At 42.1% G+C, this 26,988-nt stretch overlaps 1 protein-coding gene across 1 annotated transcript in view; it reads right to left on the bottom strand.

Moving 5' to 3' along the window:
• Window positions 1–847: 847 nt before the first annotated feature.
• DLGAP1 (DLG associated protein 1) overlaps window positions 848–26,988 on the bottom strand; it is an 812,994-nt gene continuing 786,853 nt past the window's right edge. The window contains exons 10-12 of the mRNA XM_082699052.1: window positions 11,981–12,072; window positions 7,060–7,212; window positions 848–4,206 (exon numbers count right to left, since the gene is read on the bottom strand). Of these exons, the coding sequence (XP_082555178.1) occupies window positions 3,997–4,206; window positions 7,060–7,212; window positions 11,981–12,072 (455 nt within the window). The 3' untranslated portion in view covers window positions 848–3,996. The remainder of the gene's footprint in view (window positions 4,207–7,059; window positions 7,213–11,980; window positions 12,073–26,988) is intronic.

Genomic DNA, 26,988 nt, shown 5'->3' on the forward strand with positions numbered 1-26,988 from the left:
ATTTAAAAAAAAAGTTTCAAACATACATTGTGTTATTATGTACAAAAATAATAAAAAGTGGCTGATCTGCTTAATTTCCACATTTTATGCATATACATGGGTGGGTTTGCCCAAGAGCTTGGTGGGGAAAAACCACTGTGGACACAGGTTTCAGAGTTTGGCATTTTCAAAGATGTGTAAGGCCACTTCATAAAACATTCTAATTTACCTGTTTGGGGGTAAGTCTGTATTTTCGTGTATAAAGTAAGGTTAATGAATATGACCACGATGAAAACCAGAGGAAATGGACAGTGCCAAATAATTATCAATTTTAAATGTGGGAAGAAGGACAGAGACCCCACTGAAGAGGAAGCTGAACAAAGGCTTAGATTTTGGACCCAAATGTGTCACTTGATAATTATATCCCACTGGGCAAGTCACTAAGCCTCAGTGAGGATAGTTTTTCATTACTTTGGGATGAAATAAAAACCACAAAGCATTATTCTGATCTTCCAAGGGTAGAGGCTATGTAGGAAACAATGAATGAAATGTTTGAGAAGAGATACAAGTGGGTAAAATACACACAGATCTACATGTGTTTGAGAGGCTAATAATTTCTTTCATGAAATATACAGCTCCTGACCTGAACCTTTCAGATGCATGTGATCCTCCCAGTAAAAGGCCTTTTGGTTTTGATCCCTTAGATAGGATACAACGTCTACCCACCTGTTCAACAGTGGCTAGCATATGTGTTGTCACAATGAAAGTTAGAATGATAGTGTTTCTTAATTACTTAATTATTCCCTCCAAAGACAATTTTATTTTGGGAGAAGCAGGGCTTTGTAGTGAAAACTCACAGACCTGAAAGCAGTGCATTATTATTTTATTAATTTCTTCTTTTTACATTATGGGAAACATTCATCTATTTACAATTTTTTTTTTGTCCACACACAATCTAGGTAAATAAGCCTATGAAATTCCACTTCATAAAGCCATAAAAATGTTCCCCACCCCTCCATCTGAAGGCTTTCTAATGAATCTTTTTTTCCAAACCAAAATAATTTTTAAAAATTACATCGGGAATTCAGATATGCTAGTGATTTACATTCCAGTTATTTAAAATATGCATCTAGACATGTTTTAAAAAAGAAATGGTAAATTCACAAGGATAAGGCTTAAATTAAAGTGGTAATGCACAGTAAAACATTAAGGAAACACCTATAAATAACAGAAATATATTACAAATAAATTAGTTCTATTTACCATTTCAAATATTAAAAATCTTTAATCCATTTCTTCATCTCTCTTTACAAAAAGGTTATGTGAATTGTATGGAAACATCTGCAAAAAATATAATAAATACTTAATTTCTTTGAACGTTTTTTGATGTGGGAGACAAACTTCTTTTGTAATTCCCCCCTCCCCAAGAAAATGCCCAAACAGCTTTATACCAAAGTTAAACAAAATAAGTAATTTTTCAGGGTACATACATTTTCCATTATGAACTAAAAAACATTTCTACAAATACATCAAAAAGAACAATGTAACAAAGGTTATGCTCATGGATGTCAGCTTAAGGGGGCAAGTGGTTAACAAGCAGCTTTATGTGGGGTCATGTTTTAAGATCCATAATTAGCTTTTTATAAAGTGTTTGTACAATTTGTGTTTTTAAGGAAGGCAGAGGTCATGATGCCTGTAGGCAGTCAGCTAAAAGATTTAAAATTCTTACCAAAAATAGCTTATGAATATACAAATACCATTCATGTAGACAAGATAAATAGGCCTTCTCTTGTCTCTCTTTAAAATATCCTGGGCTAAACCAGTTTCCAAAGAAAATACTGTAGGATGATCTTGAATCGTATTAGAAATCTATTTCCTAATCCCAATCTCATCTCTATTTCAGGGCATGGAGCTGTAGTTGGGAACATGGGTCTTCTAGTGGATATCGCTTCCTTCAGTTAGTCTATGAGTTCCAAGTCATTTTCAAGACTGAATGTGACTATAGGCTACCCAAGGCGGCAGTTGGCCTTACTTGATGCAAACTTTGTGTGACCTTCCATTGCTGCTACAAAGCAAAGAAAAGGTATACTCTTTTTAACAGAAGTGGACATTTGAAGTTCAAAATCTCGGTAAGCTCCCATCGTGCAAAGCACTCAAGGTGCTTTGTTCACTCTAGTTAAAAGTTGGTTGGTTTGTTTTTAAATAAGTTAGTAGCCCTTTTCTTGTAAACCACAGCAGTAAACATTTGTGCCCTGTTTATAAAGATAGCTCAAAGCATCAATGGCTCTGAGAGGTAGCGAATTCCCTAGTGGTTTTAGAATATGTCCATGAAAATAGTTGTTGCCAGAACCCATCACCTCTCTTAATTTCATAAGTAAAATTAAATTAGCACCTGGCTACGAGAGTGTATTTTTTAAAAGAGCTCTGGTGCAAGCTTCTTTAATGTGTATTTTTCAACCGTCATTTTTCAATGGTAATTCCTAATGCTTTGGGGGTGGGAGCTGGACATAAGATGCCAGTGTTCTTTAAGATCACCACCTCCTAAATGTTTAAACTGCTACGAGTTAGGGCATTTAAAGATAACTTCAGCTAGATGCAAAGTGCACACTGCCCATCCGTCATGACTAAAAGCATAAATCCACATTCTCCGCCAAAAGCCTGGGTTTCTTTCAATGCTTCTGGATCATGACTTTTCCCCCACTTCCTGTTGGTTGCTGAACCTTCCAAATCAAATTTCTTCTCTCACTACCTGGGACCTCAAGATGAGGGGCAGCTCTTTGGAATGAGGCTGCCGATCTGCTTGGGTAGAAAATTGATTTTATCGGTTTGATGTAGGACACGATCCTTATGCTGGGGTGGGATAGGGCTCTACGTAGTAGTGAGAGAAGACCAAAGGAGAAAATATGTCTGCATTACAAACTACTGGGTTACAACAGATGGATGTGTAGCATTCAAAGGGATGATGGGAAAATCCAAACTTCTCTCTGAAAACACCCTAGCTGCCATTTCCATCACTTCTTAAGCGGATGTGTACTTCTATATGTGTAATTAGGTGGGCCCCCCAGGATGGACACTAACAAAATAAGAGGACCGACACTTTCCCCTTTAAAGACCCCCACCACAACAACAATATAATACACATAGTACAATAAAAGTTGATAAAACATTTCAGGTCTAAATTTTCTTAATAATAGGACAAAAAAAAAAAAATCCCCCTTATGTAGTATATCTGAAACTATCAGTGTTTCCTTGCCTTTCTTCATGTTATTGCCTTTCAGAATAGATTAATTTCCCTGAAAGATCGAATTTACAATCTTCTGCTGATTGAAACATTTGAAGCAGTGATTGATGGAATAACAGTGAGGCAGTTTTGTGCAGCTGTGATTGAAGCAGGTACCGCCAGCACCTGCGGATTTCGCTTCTCCCTTCCCCACTACGTATCCAGGTCCCCCACCCCCGGCCCAACTTGGTCCCCTCTTGGCTTGTCACTCATCGATTCCGGTGAGATGGCGTGATTTCTGAGGTTGGAAATAAAGTGCTCCATCTGCTTTACAAAATAATAACCGTTTAGGGGAAATAAAGGGAATCGGAGCCCTAGTATCTTTCAACGTGGAAGACGGTTAAGTCCCAAAGGATCACCCTGTGATACTGGATTTCTGAAATACCCTATGATTTTATATTGCTGAGCTCTAGGGACAGACTAACTCGGGAGAACTGAGGATGGTGGGCGACCTAAAGGGGCCATTTCTACACAGGTGGGTTCGGTTCTGCCAAGAAAAGAAAGGGCCGGCTCTCCGGATGAGGCAGGGTGACGCGTCGGTACGGGTGGCGAAGCTCGGTGGAGAACATGGGCAAACCGGTCCGGGCTGCGGGGGCTACTGGGGGACGGCTCCTGCAAGACCGACAACTACACCGCGACAGTGGAAGTCACTGAGCTCCGGAACGGACGGGCTCGGAGGGCGGGCAGGGGGGCGGAGGGAGGACAGAGCGCGGAGGCGGCGCGGCGGGGCCGGGCGCTCAGAGCCGGGTCTGCGCCTCGGGGATGTAGATCTCGATGCTCTCGGCGCTCTCGGTGGCCGAGTTCTGGCGGACGGACGCGGCGCGCTTGGCGGCCATCAGGCGCTTGCGGGCCTCCTGGCGCTGCGAGCTCTCCAGCGAGCGCTCCCGGATCAGCGGCGCGGGGCCCTTCGCCGGCTTCTTTGGCACTGGAGGAGGGGCCCTTCTCTCCTGATCAAAGCAGAAGGTTCAGGACATTACACAGCTTCTCAGGACAAGCTTGGGAAAAACTGGGATAGGTCAGTAGTTAGAGCACGCACACTTTTTCCTTTTCCTTTTTTTTTTTTTTTTTAAAAAACCTAAGGGTGGTTAGCTCTGATCTGCACACTGTGAATATATAATATATGCATATATATATATATATATATATATTCTTTATTATTCTGGCTTGGGTATTCAAAAGTTACAGGGGGAAAAACAATTACGGGTAAGCCTAAGGCCAAGGGTAAGGCTGAATTGCAGAACTAGTCTTTCCAAGGGGCATTTAAAATGCCCCTTTCTGAAAGGCTGCGGCTCCCAGCACATTAAGTGTGGTTCTCTCTGGAGGCTCCAGACTCTTCCGGGTGCCAGAGATGGGTTGGGGGGCAGCGGCTGCCTCCAGGAACTCTGCGTCCCCACTAAAGAGGTGAGGCAACGGGTTAAGCTCAAAGCTTGGTTCAGAGTTTGAAAACATCCCCGCCCTCTCCCGGGGCCCACCCAAACCTGGATGGCCAATAGAAGAAGAGATGATAAAGCTGTGTTCTTTAGCTTTGTCGATGTCAAAGTGAGTTATTATACCCTTTTGCACATCACACACAAACATACAGCGATATTCTTTCCGGGGTCACCCTGGAGTGAGGACACTGATACAGTTCCTATATTGGGAGCGGGAGTGGGGTTTGGGGGGGGGGGGCTGGAATCAGTTCCCGGATAGCTTCTAAAACATCCCGGTGGGATATCACTCCTTAGGGGCCTCAGGATGGCTGTGGTGGCCCAGAAGGCAATTCCAGTCACAGGGACAGACACTGTGTGGTGAAAATTTAACACAGGACCGAAAGAAGCTCTCCCTCAGCATCAGCAAACTATGAAATGGTCGGAAATTTTTAAATGCCACTGCACAGACAAAAGCCACTCAATACTTGGGTCCCGGGAGAGGTGGGGGGGGCGGGGGGACACATAGTGGGAAAGAAGCAAACTTAAACCACGAAGGAATTTTTAAGGCTGGTGATCTTTCAGGCCCGGAAAAGATCCGTGTGAATCTGTTGTTTTCATTTTTAGTGAAATACCTTCAATTCTCATGACACAACTGTGAAGGTTATCTTAAAATAGGGATTCTGTGATTCTCCAAGGGGCACTCTTTGTCTCTTAACACACACTCATTGCTTCAAATCCTCCTTGCTTGCCTGGGGGAAGTGACTGGATAAATTTATTACATTAGAATTGCCCACAGGCTATTTAAAGTGGAGTCTGGGTGGACAGAAAAGGAAAGTACAGAGTGCAAACGATATTTGGCCAACTCTGGTTGTGCTTCGTTCTTCCCCTCAAGTTCGTGGGGTGCTGAAAAGCTCTAGGCATAGACAAAGTGTATAAAAATTTAGAAATCCAGTTCACTAATGACTCAACAGGGTACATATGTCAATTCTTAGCATCACAATTTTTTGGACATTTTAAATCTTCATTGTTGGGTAACTTGATATTTTTGAAGAGTGAGAATATTGGAAACTTTTTAGTCATATCTCCTTTACTTGTACTTAAAAAAAAAAGTAATATTTGAAAAAAAAATCAATGAATGAGAAGTTAGATAGATCAACTCTAGAAACTAAATTACCAGTATGTACGTACATCCGTAGTGTTTTCTTATATAAGAACAATTTAAAAGCTTATTTAGTAGACAGTTTTAAACACAGATTAAAGAAAACTAGATTGAGTGCAGATGTCTGGCTTCCCAAGTGAGAGGACACACATATATCAATAGTACTTTCATGCTTAACACTAAAAACTCCCAGGTTGTTGGTGATAGTATTGGAGATGAGGGACAATGACAATAACCCTCCTGTCAATTAGGCATGGCCCTGGGGACTGGATTTCTCCTGGGAGTCTACTGACCCTATGAACTCAGATAACATGATGGAGAGCAGCAGAATGGATTGGATTGCTGTTAGCTCTCTGAGAGGTAAGGAGATCTGAAAAGGGCAGGGCCGCCAACGCTTCATGGGAATAGCCAAGTCTAATTTTTAGAAGCTTAATCTCTCAGAACTGTTTGACCTCAGGCCCTAGGAAAGCAAAGGGTTAAAAAAGTCAAGCATGACAGGAGGCCTAGGGAGGTAGATACTGGATACCTGTGTGAGCCCGGTGGAGCCACCATAATCAAATGTGAAAATTGCAGTTTATTTGTTAAAGTAAAAGAATTTGAGTCTTTATTTCTAGACTGTTGAATGAGAATCCCAGTGAGCAATATTCCCCAAGGCAAATCAACCCAAAGTAAAACTCTTAAAAAAACCCAAAAAACAAAAACAAAAAAACCCCCAACATTTATGATTACTGTGAAGCTTTATGGAGTATATTTTTAAACTTGAACAACAGTGGTTTCTTTATTACTATATTTATGAAATGATTATCAAAGTCGGTTAGTTTTTCAGGGCTTCCTATTTTTCTCCGAAACACATCCTACGGGTGTAAGGAAGTTGAACTCTTGCTCTATATAATCATGCACTGAAGATGTCATTTATTTTAGTTTAAAAAGCAAAATGGAGGCAGTTCCTTCCAGTGACTAAAGTGATTTAACTTAAAGTTTAATTAACAAAAAAGCCACATTCCCATTTTCCAATTCACAAAGACAGGTTTTTCTTTAAAAATATGCCTGAAACATATTACAGATAATATCCCAAATGATTACTATGTAAACATTGTCATTACAATGAGATTAATATGATATCAGCTCCATTTCACATTGTAAACAGCAAGACTGAATGCAGAAGCCTATTTAGACTGTCCAGTGTTTGTGCAGGTTTTTAAATGAACCATACAAAATCTACATTGTTCTACCTTCTTGTCAAGAGGATCCATCTGTTTCCAATTATTGGCCTTTAACTGATGAAGTTCATCAAATTTCATACTAATATTTTCTATGGACAACTGCAGCATGTCCCAGAACCCGGCCAAATCCTGTGAGGTGGGCCTCGGATGAGCATTGGGATTCTGTACAAGAGAAAGAAAAACATTCACACTTTAGAGAAAGCCTGTGATAATAAGTGCAGGACCAAAGGGCTATTTTAAAATATTTTAAATAATGTACGGGGGATGAGTTCCTTTCGGCTTTCAAATAGGAGATAAGAGTGAGGCTATGGGGACGCCTGGGTGGCTCAGTTGGTTAAGCGGCTGCCTTCGGCTCAGGTCATGATCCCAGCATCCTGGGATCGAGTCCCACATTGGGCTCCTTGCTCGGCAGGGAGCCTGCTTCTCCCTCTGCCTCTAGCCTACCACTCTGTCTGCCTGTGCTTGCGCTCTGTATCTCTCTCTCTCTCTCTCTCTAACAAATAAAAAATCTTAAAAAAAAAAAAAAAGAGTGAGGCTACAAATGGCAATCTTATCTATCTACCTATGTACCATCTATCTATAAAGATTTATTAAGGAATAATTGACAACAGTAAGGTAATTTAAAGTGTACGACATGATGATTGGATATTTACACACACTGGGTAAGGACTCATCCCATAGAATTAATAACCACCTCCATCACATCACATATTTATCTTTGTGTGTGTGCGAGAGCATTTAAAGTTCCACTCTCAGCAAATTTCAGTTATACAATACAGTGTTATCAGCTATAGTCATCATCTTGCCCATTAAATCCTCAGACCTTATTCATCTTGTAACTGAAAATCTATCTTTTTGCCAGTCTCTCCTTTTCCCCTCCACCCCAAAACCCCTGGCAACCACTTTTCTACTCTCTCTTTCAATGAGTTTGATGCTTTTTTTTTTTTTTTAAAGATTCTGTTTCAAATGGTAATTTTATACACTCATCTGTCTGAGTCAGTGATTCTCAAATGTCAAGGTTGTAAAACTCTTCTTTTGTAATACATCTATCAATGTGGTATGGGGAGAGAGTCCAAACTTTTCAAAAAACTATGTCAAGATTCATTTAAACCATATCTAGCAGCATCTGGGTGGCTCAGTAGGTTAAGTCTCTGCCTTCAGCTCAGGTCATGATCTCAGCGTTCTGGGATAGAGCCCCACATCGGGCTCTCTGCTCAACGGGGAGGGTGCTTCCCCTTCTCTCTCTGCCTGCCTCTCTGCCTACTTGTGATCTTGCTCTCTGTCAAATAAATAAATAAAACCTTTAAGGAAATATATCTAAATGAAGATACTGTCCCTGGGGAAAAAATACAATATATTATTATTATTAGGATTGGAATTGACTCCACACCATCCCACTTATTCAGAGAACAGATAAAGAATCTAAAATAAGATTTGTTTTAACAATTGTGTTGAGTAAAACAATAAGGTAAACAAATGATGAGTAATAAAATATTGGATTTTTAAAGTACTATGTTTTTAGCAATTACAATGTTGCTAGTATAAGAAGTCATTTTATCATACAAGTACTTTGGCAAAATCATTGGAAATGAATTCATTTTCAATCAACCATATCATAAAATAGCAAATGTGAGAACACATATCTATACATACACATAGATGTCTGTAATGACACATTTTCTAGATAATATTAAACATTCTTTAGTGTCTAAGGATTGACTTTTTTTTTCACTATCCATATATCCCTGACAGGTACTACAAAGTATGGCTCATTTAATTTATATGATTACATATAATAATTTATATGTATGATTATATACATATAATAGTTTTATATATGATCATATATATATTTTTTATGATGTAAAACAGACAAAACATATAAGAAATTGAAGGGGTCATGCTCATTGTTAATCACTACCACCAATGGTAGCCAAAGGTATTCATAGTTAGGTGGGTGGGAGCCTCCAGATGTCAGAGGCTTCCATCTGGGTCAGTTTTGGTTTTGTGGGTATTCAAGGCAATCTGATATACTATGAAACCCCATGCCATATAATAACCTAAGGCCATTCTGTACTTTAAAAACCAACTTTCAGAAAGTACAAAGTCAGTGCTCATCAAAGTTAATAGGTTGGAAAGAACTTTTTAGCCCTTGATGGACTAACATTATTGGTCTGGTTTCAAAATGAATATAAGTAAAAACGTATTTATAAACTTACACTTCTCAAACTACCCATAGTTCTGGATTCATTGGAAGATGTAATTTCTGAGTATTTGGTTTAAACTCTAGTCTACTGACTTGTGAATTCAACTAAAGAATTTTCCTGTGGTATTTTCATTTAGTAAATTAACTCAACATCTAGGTTCAGAATAGATGGAAAATAGCTTTAACAAAGTACATCGCAAATGGAGTTTTATGGTCTTCTTTATCTCACCAGTAACTAAGAACTAAATTTTTCACATTTTGGAGTTTACTGAAGTGTTTTAGGTTACAGGCCCTAATGGCAAAATTGTTTTAGTGCAACAATGCATGAAATGTTAGGTAGGCCCAAAGAGTTTGTTTAACTTTGTATGATGGGCAATTTGTTCCCTCTTCACCAAGAATATCTTTGCCTCCGTATCATCAAGGGGAAAGATGGGGAAGCAGAGAGAAAGAGAAAGAGAATCTCATGTGACATTCCATGCACAAGGAGTTGCAGCTCTTGCCTTAGCCTGAACCAGACCTGTAGGTCAGAGGTGGTAGAGGTTGTGGAAGGATGAGGGGGGCTGGGTTCCTTAGTTTAGTTTTGTTGGGATAAAGTAATGCTCATGCATTTACTCTGTGCCTGAGAGTCTAGTCTGGGTTAAGATGCAGGTGTTTTCAGGTGTTTTCTTCCTCAGAATAAGAACGCAAGAAAGGAGAACCGGGTCTGTTTGTGGCCAATGTTAGCTGGACTTTTGTGCAGCTTTACAGAGCTACGCAAGGCCAACATCTGGCCACCATGCTTCTTGCTGCAGAGGAGCTGGAGATGACTGATGAGCCCCATGTCCCTCTAGGAGGGTGAGGAATAGAACTCAGATCTTGGGAATCTTGGGGGTCGAGAGGAAATCAAAAGGGACAGAGGTCAAACAGACTGGAATTTGAATCTTGGCTCTGCCTCTTACCCCGTGACCCTGGCCAAATTATTTATTGATTTATTTATTATTTTTTTATTCCTGGCCAAGTTATTTAGCTTTTCCATCTCAGTTTTGCTCAGCTGTAAATCTGTCATCAAAATAATGTCACTATCTGCTCCATAGGGTCTCTCTGAGGTTTTAACCAGATCAAAATAACTAAAAGTGGCGACCAGCACATGATTGGTTTTCCTTCTTGCCTTCTGGGGCAGGTCTTGAAGCAGCCATTAGTGGCCCTCTGCCAGAAGTACGGTTCTGCTTCCTACCTCTAACATGCTACCCACGTTTACAACTAACTTCCTCTACTTGCTAAGGCATGTGAAACCATCAGGGACTGGGAAACGTCAAAAGCTGGCTTTAACAGTGTTAACCTTTCCTAGAAATCTGCAAAGTTTTCAAATGTCTTCTCTGCGATTTCATCTTCAAAATCTGCACAGTGTTTGCATTCTACTTCATAATACACCTGTTTATTGTACAACTGTTAAAAAGTGTGCTGTCTTTGCCCTAGAGTGGCTTCCCTGTATCCTTTAGCCAGTTTGAGAAAAATAGCTTTATCTGTACTTTTGTACATTTGAGGAGCCAACGATCATGTTAATTAAGATCTGTGACACATTAGCAAGTTTATAAATTAGCAGGAATTCTGTTCATGGCACAGGGTGAAGCTCAAAAAAATATTTGTTGAATTCACTTATCAATGCATTTACTAACCTATATTGTCTCATAATCCAGATTATAATTTCTGAGAAGGTGGAGGAAGGGCCAGGTAATTTTGGCTGAGGGAGGGGAAAACAAACTACAGATGTGGGTGGTGAGTGTGAGGAGAAGGAAAAGGATCATCCCAAAGGGAGGTTTCGGAAAGAGAAGACTGGTGAAGAGGGACAGAGAACACCAACTTTTGCATGCTTTCCGTTTTCTCTTGATTGAACCTTATCTTGGTAAATCCCATTCAGCCTATATTTGTCCTTGTTAACAAGAAGATGTGGTTAAGACCCTAAAATCAGAGTCAATTAGATTGCAAATAATCATGCTAATTTTACTCTGTATAAGATAAACAAGTTGCTTTTCATGTTATTTATTTTAGAGCAAGCTTGACCAACAATTGACCAATAAAAGCTATTCCTGTGGAACGACACTTGCAGACATAGTAGGCAGTTTTTTTTTTTAAAAGGCGTATAGATGTGAGGAAGCTCTCGTCCTTGTACTTTGCAGCCAATTTAAAAAATGTTGTTGATGCTAGTGGTGTTTTTCTCTCTTCGTTTTGCTTATTTGGTTTTGGTATGTCCAAGAAGGATGAATGATTCATCCGTCTCGAGGAGATCAAATCTACACTTTGGCCTGCCGTCCACCTCTTGGCCTTGAATGAAACCCCTGATGATGAAATAGTTACAGACGGCTATTTCAGAAGGAAAATCATTATCCAGAATGGTTCTTATTTTTGAAATATCAGGTGTTCTGTATTTTGGTAAGAATAATGAAATCAGGGCTGTCATGCGAAAGCCAGGAAAATGGAAAAATTTCTGTTACGAAAACCAAAACAAAACAGGAAATGGAGTTTCGACTTGATTAGATTTTTCTCCTAAGATTATTTAAGTATAAAATAAACAGTTCTAATTTTAAGAAGAGTAGGAAATAAGATTCATCAGAAAATTCTATTGCAGGTAAGAGAGTCCAAGGGGGCTTCACTTGGTTCAAAATCAGTTTTACTTTAGTTGTACCAGTCTTGGCAACACATTCTCCTCCTGACTAGGAAGTGGTAGTGATGGGGAATGTTACCTACCAGGTTTTCTTCACACAGTTCTCTGAACTGGTAGAATTTCTGGGCCATGAGAAGTTGGGCACTGCCCACTGCGGTTCGGATTTTCCCTAGAACTGAAAAAAGCAAACATACAAGAAGTTTACACATTATGTCTCATGGTTGAGATTTAGTCTGGTAAAGCAAAGAGGAAATTGTGCTGCAATAATTAGGGAAAACAGCACCCATACAGCACATGAATACACACACACACACACACACACACACACACACTGCGCAGTTGCCGCTGTTACTCTGCTAGTCTATGGAACAACAGACTTCTAGAGTAAAGTATAACATTGACTTGGAAAAAAAAACAAACCACAAGCTCATCCCGCGTATTCTTAGGAATAATGGAGTTTTCCATCACAGTGCTGGAGGTTACAAGAGAAGAGGCAAATAGTTTCCCTTCCTCCCCCTTTTACCGCAAGGATGAATTTCAAGAGTTTATCAATATAGTTATGGATTTATTTGTGTCAGCCATCATGGTCTGCTAGCTCGCTTTTCCAATGCAAACCCTAGCCTGGGGGTATAGCTCAGGGGTAGAGCATTTGACTCCAATGCAAACCCAAACCCAAGAAAAGCATTCCTGACCTGGGGAGGGGGTGGATCTCTTGGCACACTCACCATATCCTATCCATAGCTTTCAGTATTTTTCCGGAGCCCAGCCACCGGGACTGTCAGGAAAGTGCCTTGGCCAGTTGAAGGATTTTCTAAGGAATGAACATTTTCAGCCTGTTGCCTAGGGAACGCCAGCACCGTTCCAGCTTTTCCACTCCACAGACCAATTTTATTGTTAATATAGGTTTAATTCCCTATGCACTGTGCTGAAAATCTCCTTTGCAAGCTACTTCTTGTCTTCTGTGCAGACTAAGTACGGCGAGAACCTTTCAACGGACGGGCGTGCTGAGACTCTGAGACAGGCGGAAGGGCTCTGCGTGGAGCTGTCCCGAGTCTGCATTGTCCCAAAGCCCTCCCTCCACCCGGTGGGGACCCGGGCTCTGCTGCCCAGCTGGAGCGCTGCCACCAGGCAGTTCTCAACACGCCCTCCCCATCGGGAAGGAAGGGGAGAAGGCACCCTGCTCGCCCCTTCCTGGGCCACACAGAAAACCAGACAGGGAGACTCCTCGGCAGGGCCCTTGCCCCGCCTGGAAATCTGTGCGGGGATGTGACCTAAGATAGAAGCGGTGTTTGCTCCACGGTTGTTCAGATGTGAATTGACAGAGCCTGACACCCAGGGCGGAATGAGGTCTCCCTTTCTCGACCTCAGTCCCCATAAAGTCTGAGAAGGAAACAAAAGAAAAGGAAACTTCATGTTGTTGCAGGATTTTCTAGTATTTTCTCCTCTGTTTAAAACTGCTAGGCTCAAAAACAAAAACAAAAACAAAAATCAAAAAAACCCCAAATCCAAAATACTGCCAGCCTAGATAAGGGTTTATGAAGCACATGACACATTGGAATGACTCTGATATTTTGACATCGCCCCCCCTTTACATGGAAGTCAGGGCATTCATGCGCTGTCACCCGTCACAGCTGCTCCCCCCAACCCCTCTGAAGAAATTACATCCTTGGTGATAGCTGGGGGTTCCCCTGACAGCATTAGGGCAGCAATTCCTCAAGTTAAGTATTTAATCTTTCCAGGCTGCTTTTAACCTCTTTTGGGGGGGGGGGTTATCTTTTAACCATCTTAACCAATGCATCTGTGGTGTGAGGCCCTTCTTCCTTTTGCACACCCCTGAATTAGAAAGGAAAGAGCATGTGGAGCATGTGGAGACACAGGGCAGCTAAGGGTTCAGGCCCTGAGCCGTGGAGAGCTCTGGCTCCCACACTTCCCAGCCCCTGCCCTGGACCGGTCACTTAATCTCTGCTCTCTCATCTGCGAAGTGGGGCTTACAGTACCTAGTAATAGGACTGTCAGGAAAGTTTAAAGCAGTAATAGTAGGAAATGCTTAGGACAGTGTCTGATACATAGCAAATGACCAATAAATGTTATGACCTAAGGCCAGGACACTATTCTGTCTCTCTGGGTGTCCCACACTTGCTCTGCCCGGAAGAGAAGAGAAAAAAACCAAAGTCTGGATTATTCAAAGGTAACCCAACATGGTTGGTTGCCTGGGACAGGTATATGCTTCAGATGACCTGTCCCAGATCTGAGAAGTTCTGAGCTGACATTTCCTAAGAGACCATGTGGCTTTAGGCAAATTCTGAATTATGTTGCTGATGGATTGAATGGTGACACCAGCAAATCTCAGATTGAATCCTGGGAGCTTAGAGCTAGTACTGAGGGGTCTCCAATTTGCTGACTGGGAAATTTGCATGACTCCTGGAACTCCCACAGAAACTCAAGCTATTCTGATATTCCTCAACACTGTGAGCGAAAGATTTTCAATTACACCCAAATACTCAAGCTGTATGACTACCATAGCAACAGTAGCTGAGTAAGACAGTGTTTCTCAAATGAGAAGAAAGCAGTGCTCCAAACAATCCTTCAGGTAACACTCAACTGTGTAGGTAAGGGTTAACTTGGATAGATGTCTTCTTGAAAGTAGAACAAGGGATATCTGTCTTCATTCGGGATGGTCTGGTGAGAGCTATAGATTTGGAGCAAAAATAACTGGGGTGGGGACGCCTGGGTGGCTCAGTTGGTTAAGCAGCTGCCTTCGGCTCAGGTCATGATCCCAGCGTCCTGGGATCAAGTCCCACATCGGGCTCCTTGCTCCGCAGGGAGCCTGCTTCTCCCTCTGACTCTGCCTTCCACTCTGTCTGCCTGTGCTCGCTCTCGCTCGCTCTCTCTCTGACAAATAAATAAATAAAATCTTTAAAAAAAAAAAAAAATAACTGGGGTGGACTCATGTCCCTTCTGTTTTCCAGGTTTTTGCCATCATGTTCCTTGAGTGGAAATTCCCTACTGGCTTGTGTGTGTTTCCAGAATCTGAGAGAAAGGAGATGCTGATGTAGGCCTTTAGTGAAACCACGCAACAGGAGGGCTTGGGGCAAACAGACGGTAATTCCTATCTCTTTGTCCTCCACACTTTTGTTTCTAGAGAACTAAAAACTCACTTTATTTTTTAAAAAAGATTTATTTATTTATTTGAGAGAGAGAGAGAGAGAGAGAGTGTGTATGTGTGTAGGGGCAGAGGGAGAGGGAGGGAGAGAATCTCAATGTAGGCCTTGAGTCAAGGTCTCACAGTTGTGAAACCAAGAATCACCCCCTAAAAACTCACTTTAATCTTTTTTTTTAAGATTTTATTTATTTATTTGACAGAGAGAGAGATCACAGGTGGAGAGGCAAGCAGACAGAGAGGGGGAAGCAGGCTTCTGCTGAGCAGAGGCTTAACCCACTGAGCTAACCAGGTGCCCCACTCACTTTAATTTTTAAGAAGAAAGCTCAAATGGGGATGCTTGGGTGGCTCAGTTGGTTAAGCATCTGCCTTCAGCCTTATGATCTCAGGATCCTGGGACTGAGCTTCCTGTTGGCCTCCCTGCTCAACTAGGAGTCTGCTTCTCACTCTCTCTCTCTCCACCCCAATTGTGCTCTTTTTCTCAAATAAATAAATAAAATCTTAAAAAAAAAAAAGAAAGAAAGAAAGAAAGAAAGAGAAAAAAGCTCTAATGAAGTTCTCTTTTCTCATTAGACATACACTTGGTGTATGAGATCACCCCCTTTCCTGAAGGTAAATTTCATATTTGTTATGTATCGAACATTTCATATTTGTTATGAGAAAGAAAAAAGATAATGAAGACGATGTGCTCCTGGGATTACATTTAGCTGGTTTCCTTCACGCTCAGGTCCATGTACCTTTTCCAGATTGTTAAGCTCAAACGCAGTCTGCAGTTGGTACCATCCATCTCCCCTCATTCATTTCGTCTTCTGGAATCATGCTTCTCTGCTGTATTTCCTCAGGCATGCCATTTAACCAAGAGTATACCATTTATTCATGTAATATTTAGTCATATTATAGGCCTTGTTCTGCTGTGCCACTCTTTTTATGTCGATAAGGCTGGTCTCCCTAGGTGTCTTATAAAACCCCTGATGGTTCATTTTTAAGATTCCTTTCACCCTATCCTTTCCTCCCCTGCTGTTAGACTGTTCCTCAGTGGAAGTACAAAATGACAACCCAAAACACTGGCGAACTAAATTCCTTCCATTTCAGAGGTAGGCACCTCCATACTAACTCCCCCACTTACACTTCTAGAAACTTCTCATCCTGCATTTAGTTGATGGCTATGGGGGATCAGAAAAGAGAGCACAGGCCTGGGTTAGTTTACCACATAAAGCCAAGAAGATCTTCTGGAAGGTCAGCACTGGTTTTTGAGAAAATCTGTCTATTCATATTATAGCCTTGTATTTTGCATGCACATTAAATCAGATCCCGTCAGGACCCTGTGAGGCAGGGAAGATATCATTATTCCTTGTGAGAAAATCTGGGCTTAAACTAAGAAGTACCTTTCCTGGGGCCTGAGGGTGGCTAGGGCCCTGTCTTCTCCCTCCCCATCCAGTTGTGCTCTTTTCTCTCAACACATATTGAAAACTGGGTCTGAATCTACTTACATGAAGCCATCTGAGGGTGATTTCTTTCCTTGATCAACACTCTCTAGACAGTGTCACTAGACAGAAGGGGGGCAGCTGTAGCAAGCTGATGGAAGAATGGGGACGTTCAGTACACACCCTCTCTGTCCCACATCCAGAAGGAAGAACAAAGCCCATGTACACGAAGTGATCATTGCACACAGAAATTTCCAAAGTAAAAAGAACGTAGGAACCAAGGATCCCTTGAAAGAGATGCTTGTGGGTGTAAGGTTTAAGTCTGGGTTTTGATTTTAAAGATTATACATCAAAATAGAAGCAGAGAAAGACTATTTTGGAGTGTGAGATGGGTGTCTCAGGAAAACTCTGATTTTAAATCTGGCCACATGCAGATAAAACCCCGGACATTGAGAGAAGAGCACACCTCTTCCCTCCCACTGAACCCCCTTGTGGGTGATGACTTTTATTTGGGGAACAAGGGGGTGGTATAAATGGCACAGGGGTGAAGGGAATGGCAATTTCTTTTAATCCTGGAAGTAGGTCCACGGCAAAGCTCAAAAGCAAAAAACAAAGCAAAAAAGAAGCAGCAAAAAACAAAGACTGTTTCCTTTGGGGGTAGAACTGACTTTCTGCTGTGTCCACATTAGCGTCTCATATCTGTGAGCATACCTGTTTCTCCTCCACCCTGGGGGTTGCCATTGATGGCTCCTCACCATGTCTTCCCTTCTCACAAGACTTTCAGGATCGAGTACTTCCCGGCCAAGAAGTGTTCCCCCAGTGGATTCAGATGAGAACTGGCTGTAAAATTAGATACAACTCCAACAGGATGTTGGAGAAGAATCCAGCTGGGTCTATCAGGACTCACACGCGAGACCCCATATGGCTTTAAGCTGCTTCAAGGTCACAAGCATCACCACTATCTGGACAGCTGGATATATGTTTAGGGAAAAATGATTTTGCTATTTGTTTCTGTTCCTGTCCTAGCAGGTTGGCTCAGTCATAAACATGAGAGAACTTTCATTTGGAAAAAAGGAGTCCTTACGCATCATTACCATATGCATCTTTTAATATTCCAAGAAGAATTAAGTCCCTAGAACTGAAAAGACAGAAGCAGTGGTTTTCCTGTTTCTGATTCTTGTCTCTTAGGGCCAACCTCACAGTCATCAGGCCCCCACATTAGGCATCAGAAGCAGAGAAGGATAGACACATTTCCTATGCCCTCAATGGCATGTCCCTGAAACCTGAATACTAAAACCAGTACAAGGTGTGCGGCTGGCTGTGAGTGGGGAGGCTTCCCACCTCATGTCCAGTGGACATAGTGGGCAGGATGCTCCCCAAACCCGGTCACCTACACCAGAATTCACCTAGCATACTCCTTTTCCAGTCTAACTCTTCTTGTCTGAGTAGTATGCAAGTCAGGGAGGCCACTTACCAGAGGCTGATCTTGGGAGAGCTTATGGCACTGAGACTCTGTTTCCTTTATCTGTCAAATAATCATAATACTATCTTCGTAGGATTGCACATTATTTAATGAAATAATATACAAAAGTTGTTAGAATGTAGCAGAAATTGTAACCTCTCTATTCTATTGACATTTGTTAGTTCTTGGGCATTTACCTGGGAAATTAAAAGGTGGCTTTGGCTGAAGTAGGGAGTTATTTCTTCTGCTAATCTTCATAATCCAGCCTCTCTCTTCAGTAGTGTGGACTGATTGAATGTCCTCTTTTTTTTTTTTTTTTTTTGTGGCTTTCACTCAGGCAGATTTAGGTGAGTGTCAATAATTTCTTTGGTCTGTGTGTCTAAAGCATCCGTCACAATTATTCAGGGGCCCAGACTTTCTGGCATGGTTTGTCATAGTTCCCCACATGCAAGAGCGAGAACAATGGCCAACTGGTTGCTGGGTGGAGGAGAGGGGGAGGAAGGAGGATCCTGAAAGAGAGAGCATAGCTCTCTCTTCCTTTCTCCTCCACCCTGGGGGTTGCCATTGATGGCTCCTCACCATGTCTTCCCTTCTCACAAGACTTTCATGATCTACGTTCACTCCTTCCATCTACCTGTGTCGTTGGCCTGATTCCCTTTTAGGGTTCTCTAAGTCTGTCTGGATAGTCTCTGCTTCTCTGTGCTCTAACACTACTGGGGATGCCTGTGAGCACCCTCCCATCTCTCCCATTTGGAGGGAGGGAGAGATATCCTCCCCACTCTCAAGGTCCCCTCTGCCTAATATAAAATGCCTCTTCTTCCTTGTCCTGGGCTGTACTGTGTCCTCCCCAAATTCAAATGTTGAAGTCCTGGGGTGCCTGGGTGGCTCAGTGGGTTAAGTCTCTGCCTTCAGCTCAGGTCATGCTCTCAGGATCCTAGGATGGAGCCCTGCATCGCTCTCTCCTCAGCAGGGGGCCTGCTCCCCCTCCCCCCATTTGCCATCTCTCTCTGTGTGTCAAAATAAATGAATAACATCTTAAAAAAAAAAAGTTGAAGTCCTAACCCTCAATACCTGAGAAGCTTACTGTATTTGGAGACAGGGCCTTTGATTTGGTAATTAAGTTAAAAAGAGGTCATTAGTGAGGGTCCTAATGCAATATAACTTGTGTCCTTATAAGAACAGAACAGAGCACAGACACACAGAGGGAAGACCTGTCACCAGGTCCGCCAAGGGCGGAAGCCTCAGAAGAAACCAGCACCTTGATTTCAGACTTCTAGCCTCCCAAAATGAAAACACGTGCTTCTGTCGTTCAGGCCAGCAGTGTGTGGTACTTGGTTACAGCAGCCCTGGTGGAGTCCTACCTTCCTGCGAATGCTCTCAAAAGGATGGAAAGCCTCTGCTCCTCTGCTTCCCCAGCCACCATTAGTCTCCCCACCCTCTGCCGCCTGGCCCTCCTTCCTTTCTTTCCTCTGCTGGATGGATCTGCATTTGGCACCAACTCACCCCCCCACCCCCACCCCACCGCCAGTCTCTGGCTCTGACCCTGCATTCCTTGTTCCTTAGGGCTCTCTCGTTCACCTCATAAATGCTGAACACAAAATTCAGTCCGGAGCTTACTTCCCTTCTTCTGCTCAAATGAACTCATTGCTCTCCGGTTTCAGCTATTTTGGAAATGTGTTGATGTTTCCCAAGTTTATAACTCCAGCATATATCAATCCCTCAAGCTTCAGTGTTTCATAGCTAAACAGCCACCTGAAACCTCTTGTCTCTCCAAATTATATTTCCCTTAGGATTCCCTAGTTGATTACCATTACGGTGACAAGGCTTCATCACCCCATCCGCAGTATAACTGTTCTCCCTCCCTTGCTAATCCTTGCCAATCTCTTAGGGAAACTGGAGGGTCTTTTTATCTCATATAATTCCCAAGATTAAGACTCTTCCTTGACTGCCTATCATCCATGGGGTAAGCAGGAAACTCTCTTCAATGGATTGCAGGCAAGGCCTAACCTGTTCAGCTTTACATCTGCCACCTTCCTCAGTGTTCTGGATTTCCAATTGCCCAAATCTAAAAGCTGTCTCTCTTCTCAGTGCCTTCGCTCTGGCTAAACACCAAGCTGGGAGATGCCTTCTGTCTACGTGCCTCCACTAGCCCATCTCCCTCCTCAGGTGTACCTCTTCCAGAAATCCCTATCTCCTTTCCCCTCTCCTTCTCTATTGCTCCTCAAATTCCCTATGCATAAAGCTGTCTCTGCCCTTTCCACATTCTTTCCAGTGTGATCCGCTGTGATCTATTTATATGTCTGACTTTCTTACCAGACCTCAAGCCCTTCAACGGCACACATGGGCCATGTAACTCCAGGTATCTTGCTGAAGGGGTAGGCTTTGAAACTAAACTTTGTAAACTTCATCTACAAAGTTTATGTTAACCAGAAAAATAAATTAGCCACAACATTCCAGGCCTTAAGCATTCTGGTTATTTGAGGTTTTACCATGTCTAGCCTCAATTTGTAAATTGCAGTACTGACTAATTAATTAGCTAATATAGTCTTAGCTGGGTTATGATTCCTTTTGGGTTTCTGTTTATAATACTATTTGGGCTGATGTAGGTTGACTTCTTTTTACTCACTTGGCCTCCCCCTGCCCAACCCCTGTTGTAGACTATAGGGGTGAAGAGGGAAAAGGAAAAAAAAGAAGAGGGAAAAGGAATTAAAAAAAAAAAAAAAAGGATCCACCCACTTACTTTAAATTCATGTGGATTTGCCACACCAAATCTATGTGATTTCAAGTTGGGATTATTCATGTAGAGACATTCTTATTTACAAGTGTGTCTTCATGGAAAAGAATTTCTCCAACCAACTGCCCAGCTGCTCCTCAAACACATTTGTGATCCAGACCTACTGTCAACAAAGCGTCTCCATAGAAAACATGGGTCTGTTTCATTCCTGGCTGACAGTGGTTGCTCTGCATTTTACAAGAGTGCTTTTTTTTTTTTAGCCAAAACTCAGTGGCCAAAGAATAGAGAATAGAATTCTCAAGTAGAAATTAACCTATACACAAAAAGCTTCCACACAGTTAAAACATGGGGGGAAATACTTTCTTGTTTGTAAAGAGCAAGTTTTCCAAATCTCAGCTAGTTGAGATTAGCTGAGTCCATCCAGTCCATCCTCCAGGAGTCTTACTCATAAAAGGTAGTTATGCTTTAATGCATATCTCAGTTTACACGAGCTATGAAATGATAACATACACGACACATAGTAACATACAGTTCGTGAGCCTTTGAAAGCTGAATGAAATGAAAGTAGATAACACTTCCCTTGGTAATCCGGAAGAAGAAAACTGAAAACTGTGTTTGAAGTCCATTGCAATTATATTCCACAGAAATAGTTACTGTTGGAGAAAACCATTGAAGATCTTGCCCCAGTCCCTCTCTGCAGTGCAGAAGCAGTCTGGAATAAAGGAACACCACTGGCCTAGACAACAGGAGATCCATTGCTGGCCTGCCCTTCACTTTGCCACATTCCCCATCTCTCCGTGCCTCTGCAGCCCCCTCAGCCTAGAGACCACTCCCAATGCAACACGCCCATGAAAGGATGCTCTGTGATGTACATCTGGCATCAAAACCTTCCCCTTTTTTTTGCCCAGTGCAGTGCAGAGCAAAATAAACTGAGCATTTCAGAAGGTTAAACATCAAGCACATTATACACGGATTTCCTTTTCATTACTGCAACTTCCCCTGTGGTCACTAATTTCAGGTTGGCCAGACCTTAAAAAAGAGACTAAGCAGTGTGTGTGTACACGCACGTGTGCTTGAGGGGGTGGGAGGCTAGGGCAGGGAGGGAATTTTTGAAGATCACTTCGAAAGTAAGATGCGAATAAAATAGAAAGGAACCAAGATGTACCCAGCCCACCCTGTTTAGAAATACACAAGGCTCGAGGCAGATGAAATGCAGAAATCAGAGAGAGCTCCTTTGCTTGCCACCCACAGGCTGCAGGGACATGCCACAGGTAACACTGGGCAGAGTAACCCTGGCGATCTCACCAAGAGACAGTCACAATGATGACTGTGCACAGCTTCCGTAACTCAACCTGAAACCAGGCAAACCCCATTTCAGGTTTCATTACCAGCCCCACATTCACTGCCAAGGTTCACAAGCCTTCTGGGGGACCCAGGGCCAAGTTTCACTAACTTGGATGCTATTACCAGGCAAAATTAAAGTGGAATTAATCTGCCTCCTGCGCACGCTCTAGGTTTATCAGTTCATTTCAGATAAAGCCTGAAAATTCCGCATATGAGTTGTCCACAATTCAGGAGGCAAAGATACATTTCCCAGCACAATTGACCAGTATTTCATCCTAGGGCCCCTGAAACCTGAGCCTCTGTTTTTCACCCGCATTGCTAGACTGCATTCCTAGTTAGGAGCATTTGGTTCCATCTGGCCGTTTCATTCCCGGTCAGATAATACCAGACGTATCTATGTAACATACAAGCCACTGTCAAATAGCACTGAGCCATCTCCCCGAGACAGCTGTTTCATACAAGGGTTTCATTGTCTGAGGAAAGCTTGTATCATTTTACTTCAAGTGCTGGGGGAACAAGCATTCTGTCAACCGCCAGGGTTTGGAGGAAACCTCACTCACTGCAGACTTTTCATTATTTGGTTACCAAGCCAAAACTCTCCTAACGACTGTTAGGGATGAACATTTAAAACAAGAACTGAAGCCCTTGTCTCACTTTTATTTTATCAGGGCGCACAATAGCTCCACACACCCAGAGAATGTATAGTTACACTTTGCAAAGATCACGCGGTGTTACCAGGCGACCACAAATGCCCTTCTCGTTCTGTCCCTTGTTCCGCACATTTAACAGCTTCAGGTAAACCCGGAAAGTGTCTTCCAGTCCCAGAGTGCCAAAAACAATATTCCTAGGAAGCAGCTATCAGAGTCAGGGCAATGGTATCATACAATAGTTGATAACCTAATAATTATTTAAAATTGGATGGCTCCTTTCCTTTTTAACGCTCTAGACAAGAAACATGACTGCAACCGTCCCAGACCCTAAATATGGACCTCAAGCTCCCACTGAGCGCATAGGTTCTGTTTCTAGCTTCTTTTTTTAATCTCCCACCAATACTGTGTATTTCAAAATCAGGAAGACAGTGAGCAGAATACCTTACATTCTTATAAGCATGATAAATAACTATGAACAAGATCCTAGAGTGTTAGAATGTTCGTTCCACTACTTTCAGCCGCTGCAGAGGGTTTTTTTAGAGGGGGGCAGGATTTTTCGCCTGTGGTAAAATAGATATCAGGATCTACCATTTCAACCAGGTTGAAGTGTACATTTCAGAGGCATTGAGTGCATTCAACATTTTTGAATATGTAAGAACTGGGATAGTTCTAGTGTCTCTCCCCCCCAAAATAAATTAAGCAAGTATAGTCCGAATCTTCCTTTCTCAGGGTGTCTGGGTGGCACAGGTGGTCTCAGCTTTCTGCTCAGGTCATAATCCCAGAGTCCTGGGATGGAGTCCTGCATCGGGCTCCCTGCTCAGCGGGGAGTCGATTTTCCCTCTCCCTCTGCCTCTCACTGCCCACCCTGCTCGTGCTCTCTCTTGCAAACTCTCTCTTAAATAAATAAAATCTTAAATTCTTTTTTTTTCCTTTCTCTCACTCTAAACTACTTTTCCTTCCCTAAGGATTTTGAAGACTATCTATCCTGGAAGGGATCTGTCAAGGAGTGTTTCTGGTGTACATATTTTTTTTTTTTTTAAGCTGGTTACTCAGACGTTGGCAGTGCCTACCAGACAGGATTGCCCCTCCCTTTTTTTAAATAAAAAAAAAGAAAAGGCTAAATTAGAGAATGAATAAAACAAAGGCCCTCTACAGCTCCAGGCCCAGTTATCAGAACAGAATTGTGGTTGCCAAGGAGCCAGGGACAGATATGTATGGAGAGCTTTAGAGGACAGCACCAAGTGACACACAGAGTATTATTATCTTGTCAACTGTTATTCATGTTGTATCTGTTCCATCAGACACTTCTGTGTTCTGTGACCTTGGACAAGATACTGCCAGAGAGCTGTTTTGAGGGCAAATAAAACACCTGTCAAAGTCTCCAGCCCACTGCCGGGGGTATTGTAAGGACAAGATAAATATTCTCTCATGTGCTTCTAGTCTCCCTTCTTCCTGTTCAGGGTGGCTATGGCTCTCTGGTCAAACCTTCACTGATCTGAGTTTGCCTCATTTGAAACTGGCAACTCTTGGCCCTGGAAAGTTTGGGCTGGGAAGTTACCTCTGTGCTATTTAGAATTCTGGAATGCTGGTAGATTGAAGCTCTTGGGGATGAAGGATAAAGCTTTCAAGTGCTTGTTGAATGGAATCATGTCCCAAGAGCTGAATGGGACATAGAAGGGTCATCTAGATTATTCGGCTGACCGACACAGAAGTCCTTTCTACCATTTCTGTGGCAGGTGCTCATGTCTCTGTCACATCCTTGCTTCAGAAGAGCTCATCACCAAACCAGGGAAGCCCCCTTTCTACTTTTGACAACAACTGCTAGTTACTTATTGAGTATTCTGTAGCTCCTGAAGAGGAAACATTTTGCAAGATGAAATACTTTTGTAAAATAGAATTTCCAAAATATTTCCAGTACTCAAATATATATATTCACTGATCCCCTGCTATGTACCAGGAACCATCAGAGGGGCAGTGGATATAAAGATGAGTGAGGTAAGAATAATTTCTGTCCTCAGAGAGCTCATTTTTCAGTGGAAGACAGAGATACATAGACTACTATAAAATTATGTTGGAAATAGTTGATAGACAAATGTACAGGCTATTATGGAATCACCAGGGAGACACACCCAATTCAGCCTGAGGGGAGGCATTCTGCAAACTTCCGGAAGGTGAGGCCCAAGCTGAGACTTGAAGGAAGAGTCATATTTTCTAGGCTGGATGGGTGTATATGAATAGATGTTACTAATTTGAATCAGTTTTGTACATTTAAAAAAGCATACATAAAGAGCATTTACATCTAAACTTTGTGTTAGCTGTTTGATCTATAGTTATTTGAAAAAATTAATTTGAACTTTTCACTACAAACCACTGGGTTTTAAACTGTATCGTAGAAACCCTAGGATCTTTTCTGAGGTCAGGGGAGAGGATGGGGGAGGTTATTAGGGGCAGTAGAGGCTGAGCAGACAGAACTCAGACAAGACAGCTTCACGGTTCTTCCTTCCTCCCTTCCTCTCCCCTTCCTTTCTTCCTTCCTTCCTAGATTTTATTTATTTATTTAACAGAGAGAGGGGCAGGGAGATACAAGCAGGCAGAGTGGGAAAGGGAGAAGCAGGCTTCCCACAGGGCAGGAGCCAAATGCAGGGCTCAATCCCAGGACCCTGGGATCATGACCTGAGCAGAAGGCAGCCGCTCAGCGACTGAGCCACCCAGGCGCCCCTTCACTGTTCTTTCTGTTATATTTATTGGTGTTGTGTGTAAATTATTTTTAATTAGAAAAGAGGGTTCTGATATTAAAATATGTTTCAGGGGCACCTGGATGGCTCAGGGGGTTAAGCCGCTGCTTTCGGCTCGGGTCGTGATCTCAGGGTCCTGGGATAGAGCCCCACATTGGGCTCTCTGCTCAGCAGGGAGCCTGCTTCCTCCTCTCTCTCTCTGCCTGCCTCTCAGCCTACTTGTGATCTCTCTGTGTCAAATAAATAAATAAAATCTTTAAAAAATATATATATGTTTCAAACTACAAAGTAAGACCAATGCCCCAGTGAAGCAGGTTTCATTGCATACTTGCCATCTAAGACTGATTTATTTAGTTCAGTACTTTTAAAGCAAAGTACTAAAAAATACTCCCACCCCTAGTTATCTTTGCCTGTTCTTCAGCCATGACCATTGCACCTCCCCCTGCAGGCAACAACCCTGTAAAATAAAGTGGTAGATCTGAGAAAATGTATCACTACTCTGAAGAAAATGTTCTTCAGGTGTATAGCTTATTAATAGTGGAAACTTCATGTACAAAGACAGCAGTTATTATTCTTTAGAACAAATCTTGTTATAGCAAAATACCTTCATGTGGGATATATTTTTTAAGTCCTCTTCATAAATCAATATTTTAAGTAACATGTGAAGTAAAATTCCACAGCTGTGAATGAATGGGTTGATCCTTCATGTTCATTACCTTGCAACTTTTCTAATAGTGTAATTTCAAAATACAAAAATACTTCTCTTCCATCCCAAGCACAAGATGAGAACCCAATTTTCTGACAAAATTTTCACCTTTCAAATACATGTGTTTGTGTCAAAACACATTAACTTGTTTTCATAGCTCCTTTAGCATCACAGAAGATTTTCCTAAATCTTTATACAATAACTATCTTCATACATCATTGTAAAGCTGAGTTGAGAGAAGTAGATATAGTCTTAGATGGGGGGGAAAAACCAAAACACCCAATAGATTAAAAGAAAACAGATGAGCAGCTTTCCTGGATCCTATGGGAAGCCAACCAGGAACCTAGAATGAGTCCCAAATTACTGAGTTGAAGTTATTGGAATCTGAAAATTAGCTTGTTCTGTTGAGCAGAGGCTGCTGCTTCTTAGACATGCATTTTTTCTAGGAAAATCTAATAAGCTTTAGGTATACCCACAAGAAGAAAGGAAAATAAGAAGATGTAACTGCTAAGACTTCTTACTGAAAATTACCCTATCTGTTGCTGCTGGGTGGTGCCTCCTTCACCTGTCACCAGGGCAAAAGCTAATTCTGCTTGTGGATTAACACTCAGGTGACCTTGTAGTGGCACCAATTCTTAGGGGCAAGTGTCAAGGAGATTTACTTTTCCACTGCTAAATTGTTTGCATTTATAACATGAAAGGACAAAAGGAAAGTTACAGAAACCTACTTATGGATTTTCTGACCTGTTCATAAAGACAACACATAACACTGGCTAGTCGATAGGGTTCAGTCAGGAGAAATGAATGCACAGGAGAGCTGAGCTCAAGACACAGCAAGGAAATTCCACAACCTGCTAATTTTTTTCCCAGACTCAG

Source organism: Mustela nivalis (assembly GCF_964662115.1).
Source record: "Mustela nivalis genome assembly, chromosome: 14".
NCBI lineage: Eukaryota > Metazoa > Chordata > Mammalia > Carnivora > Mustelidae > Mustela > Mustela nivalis.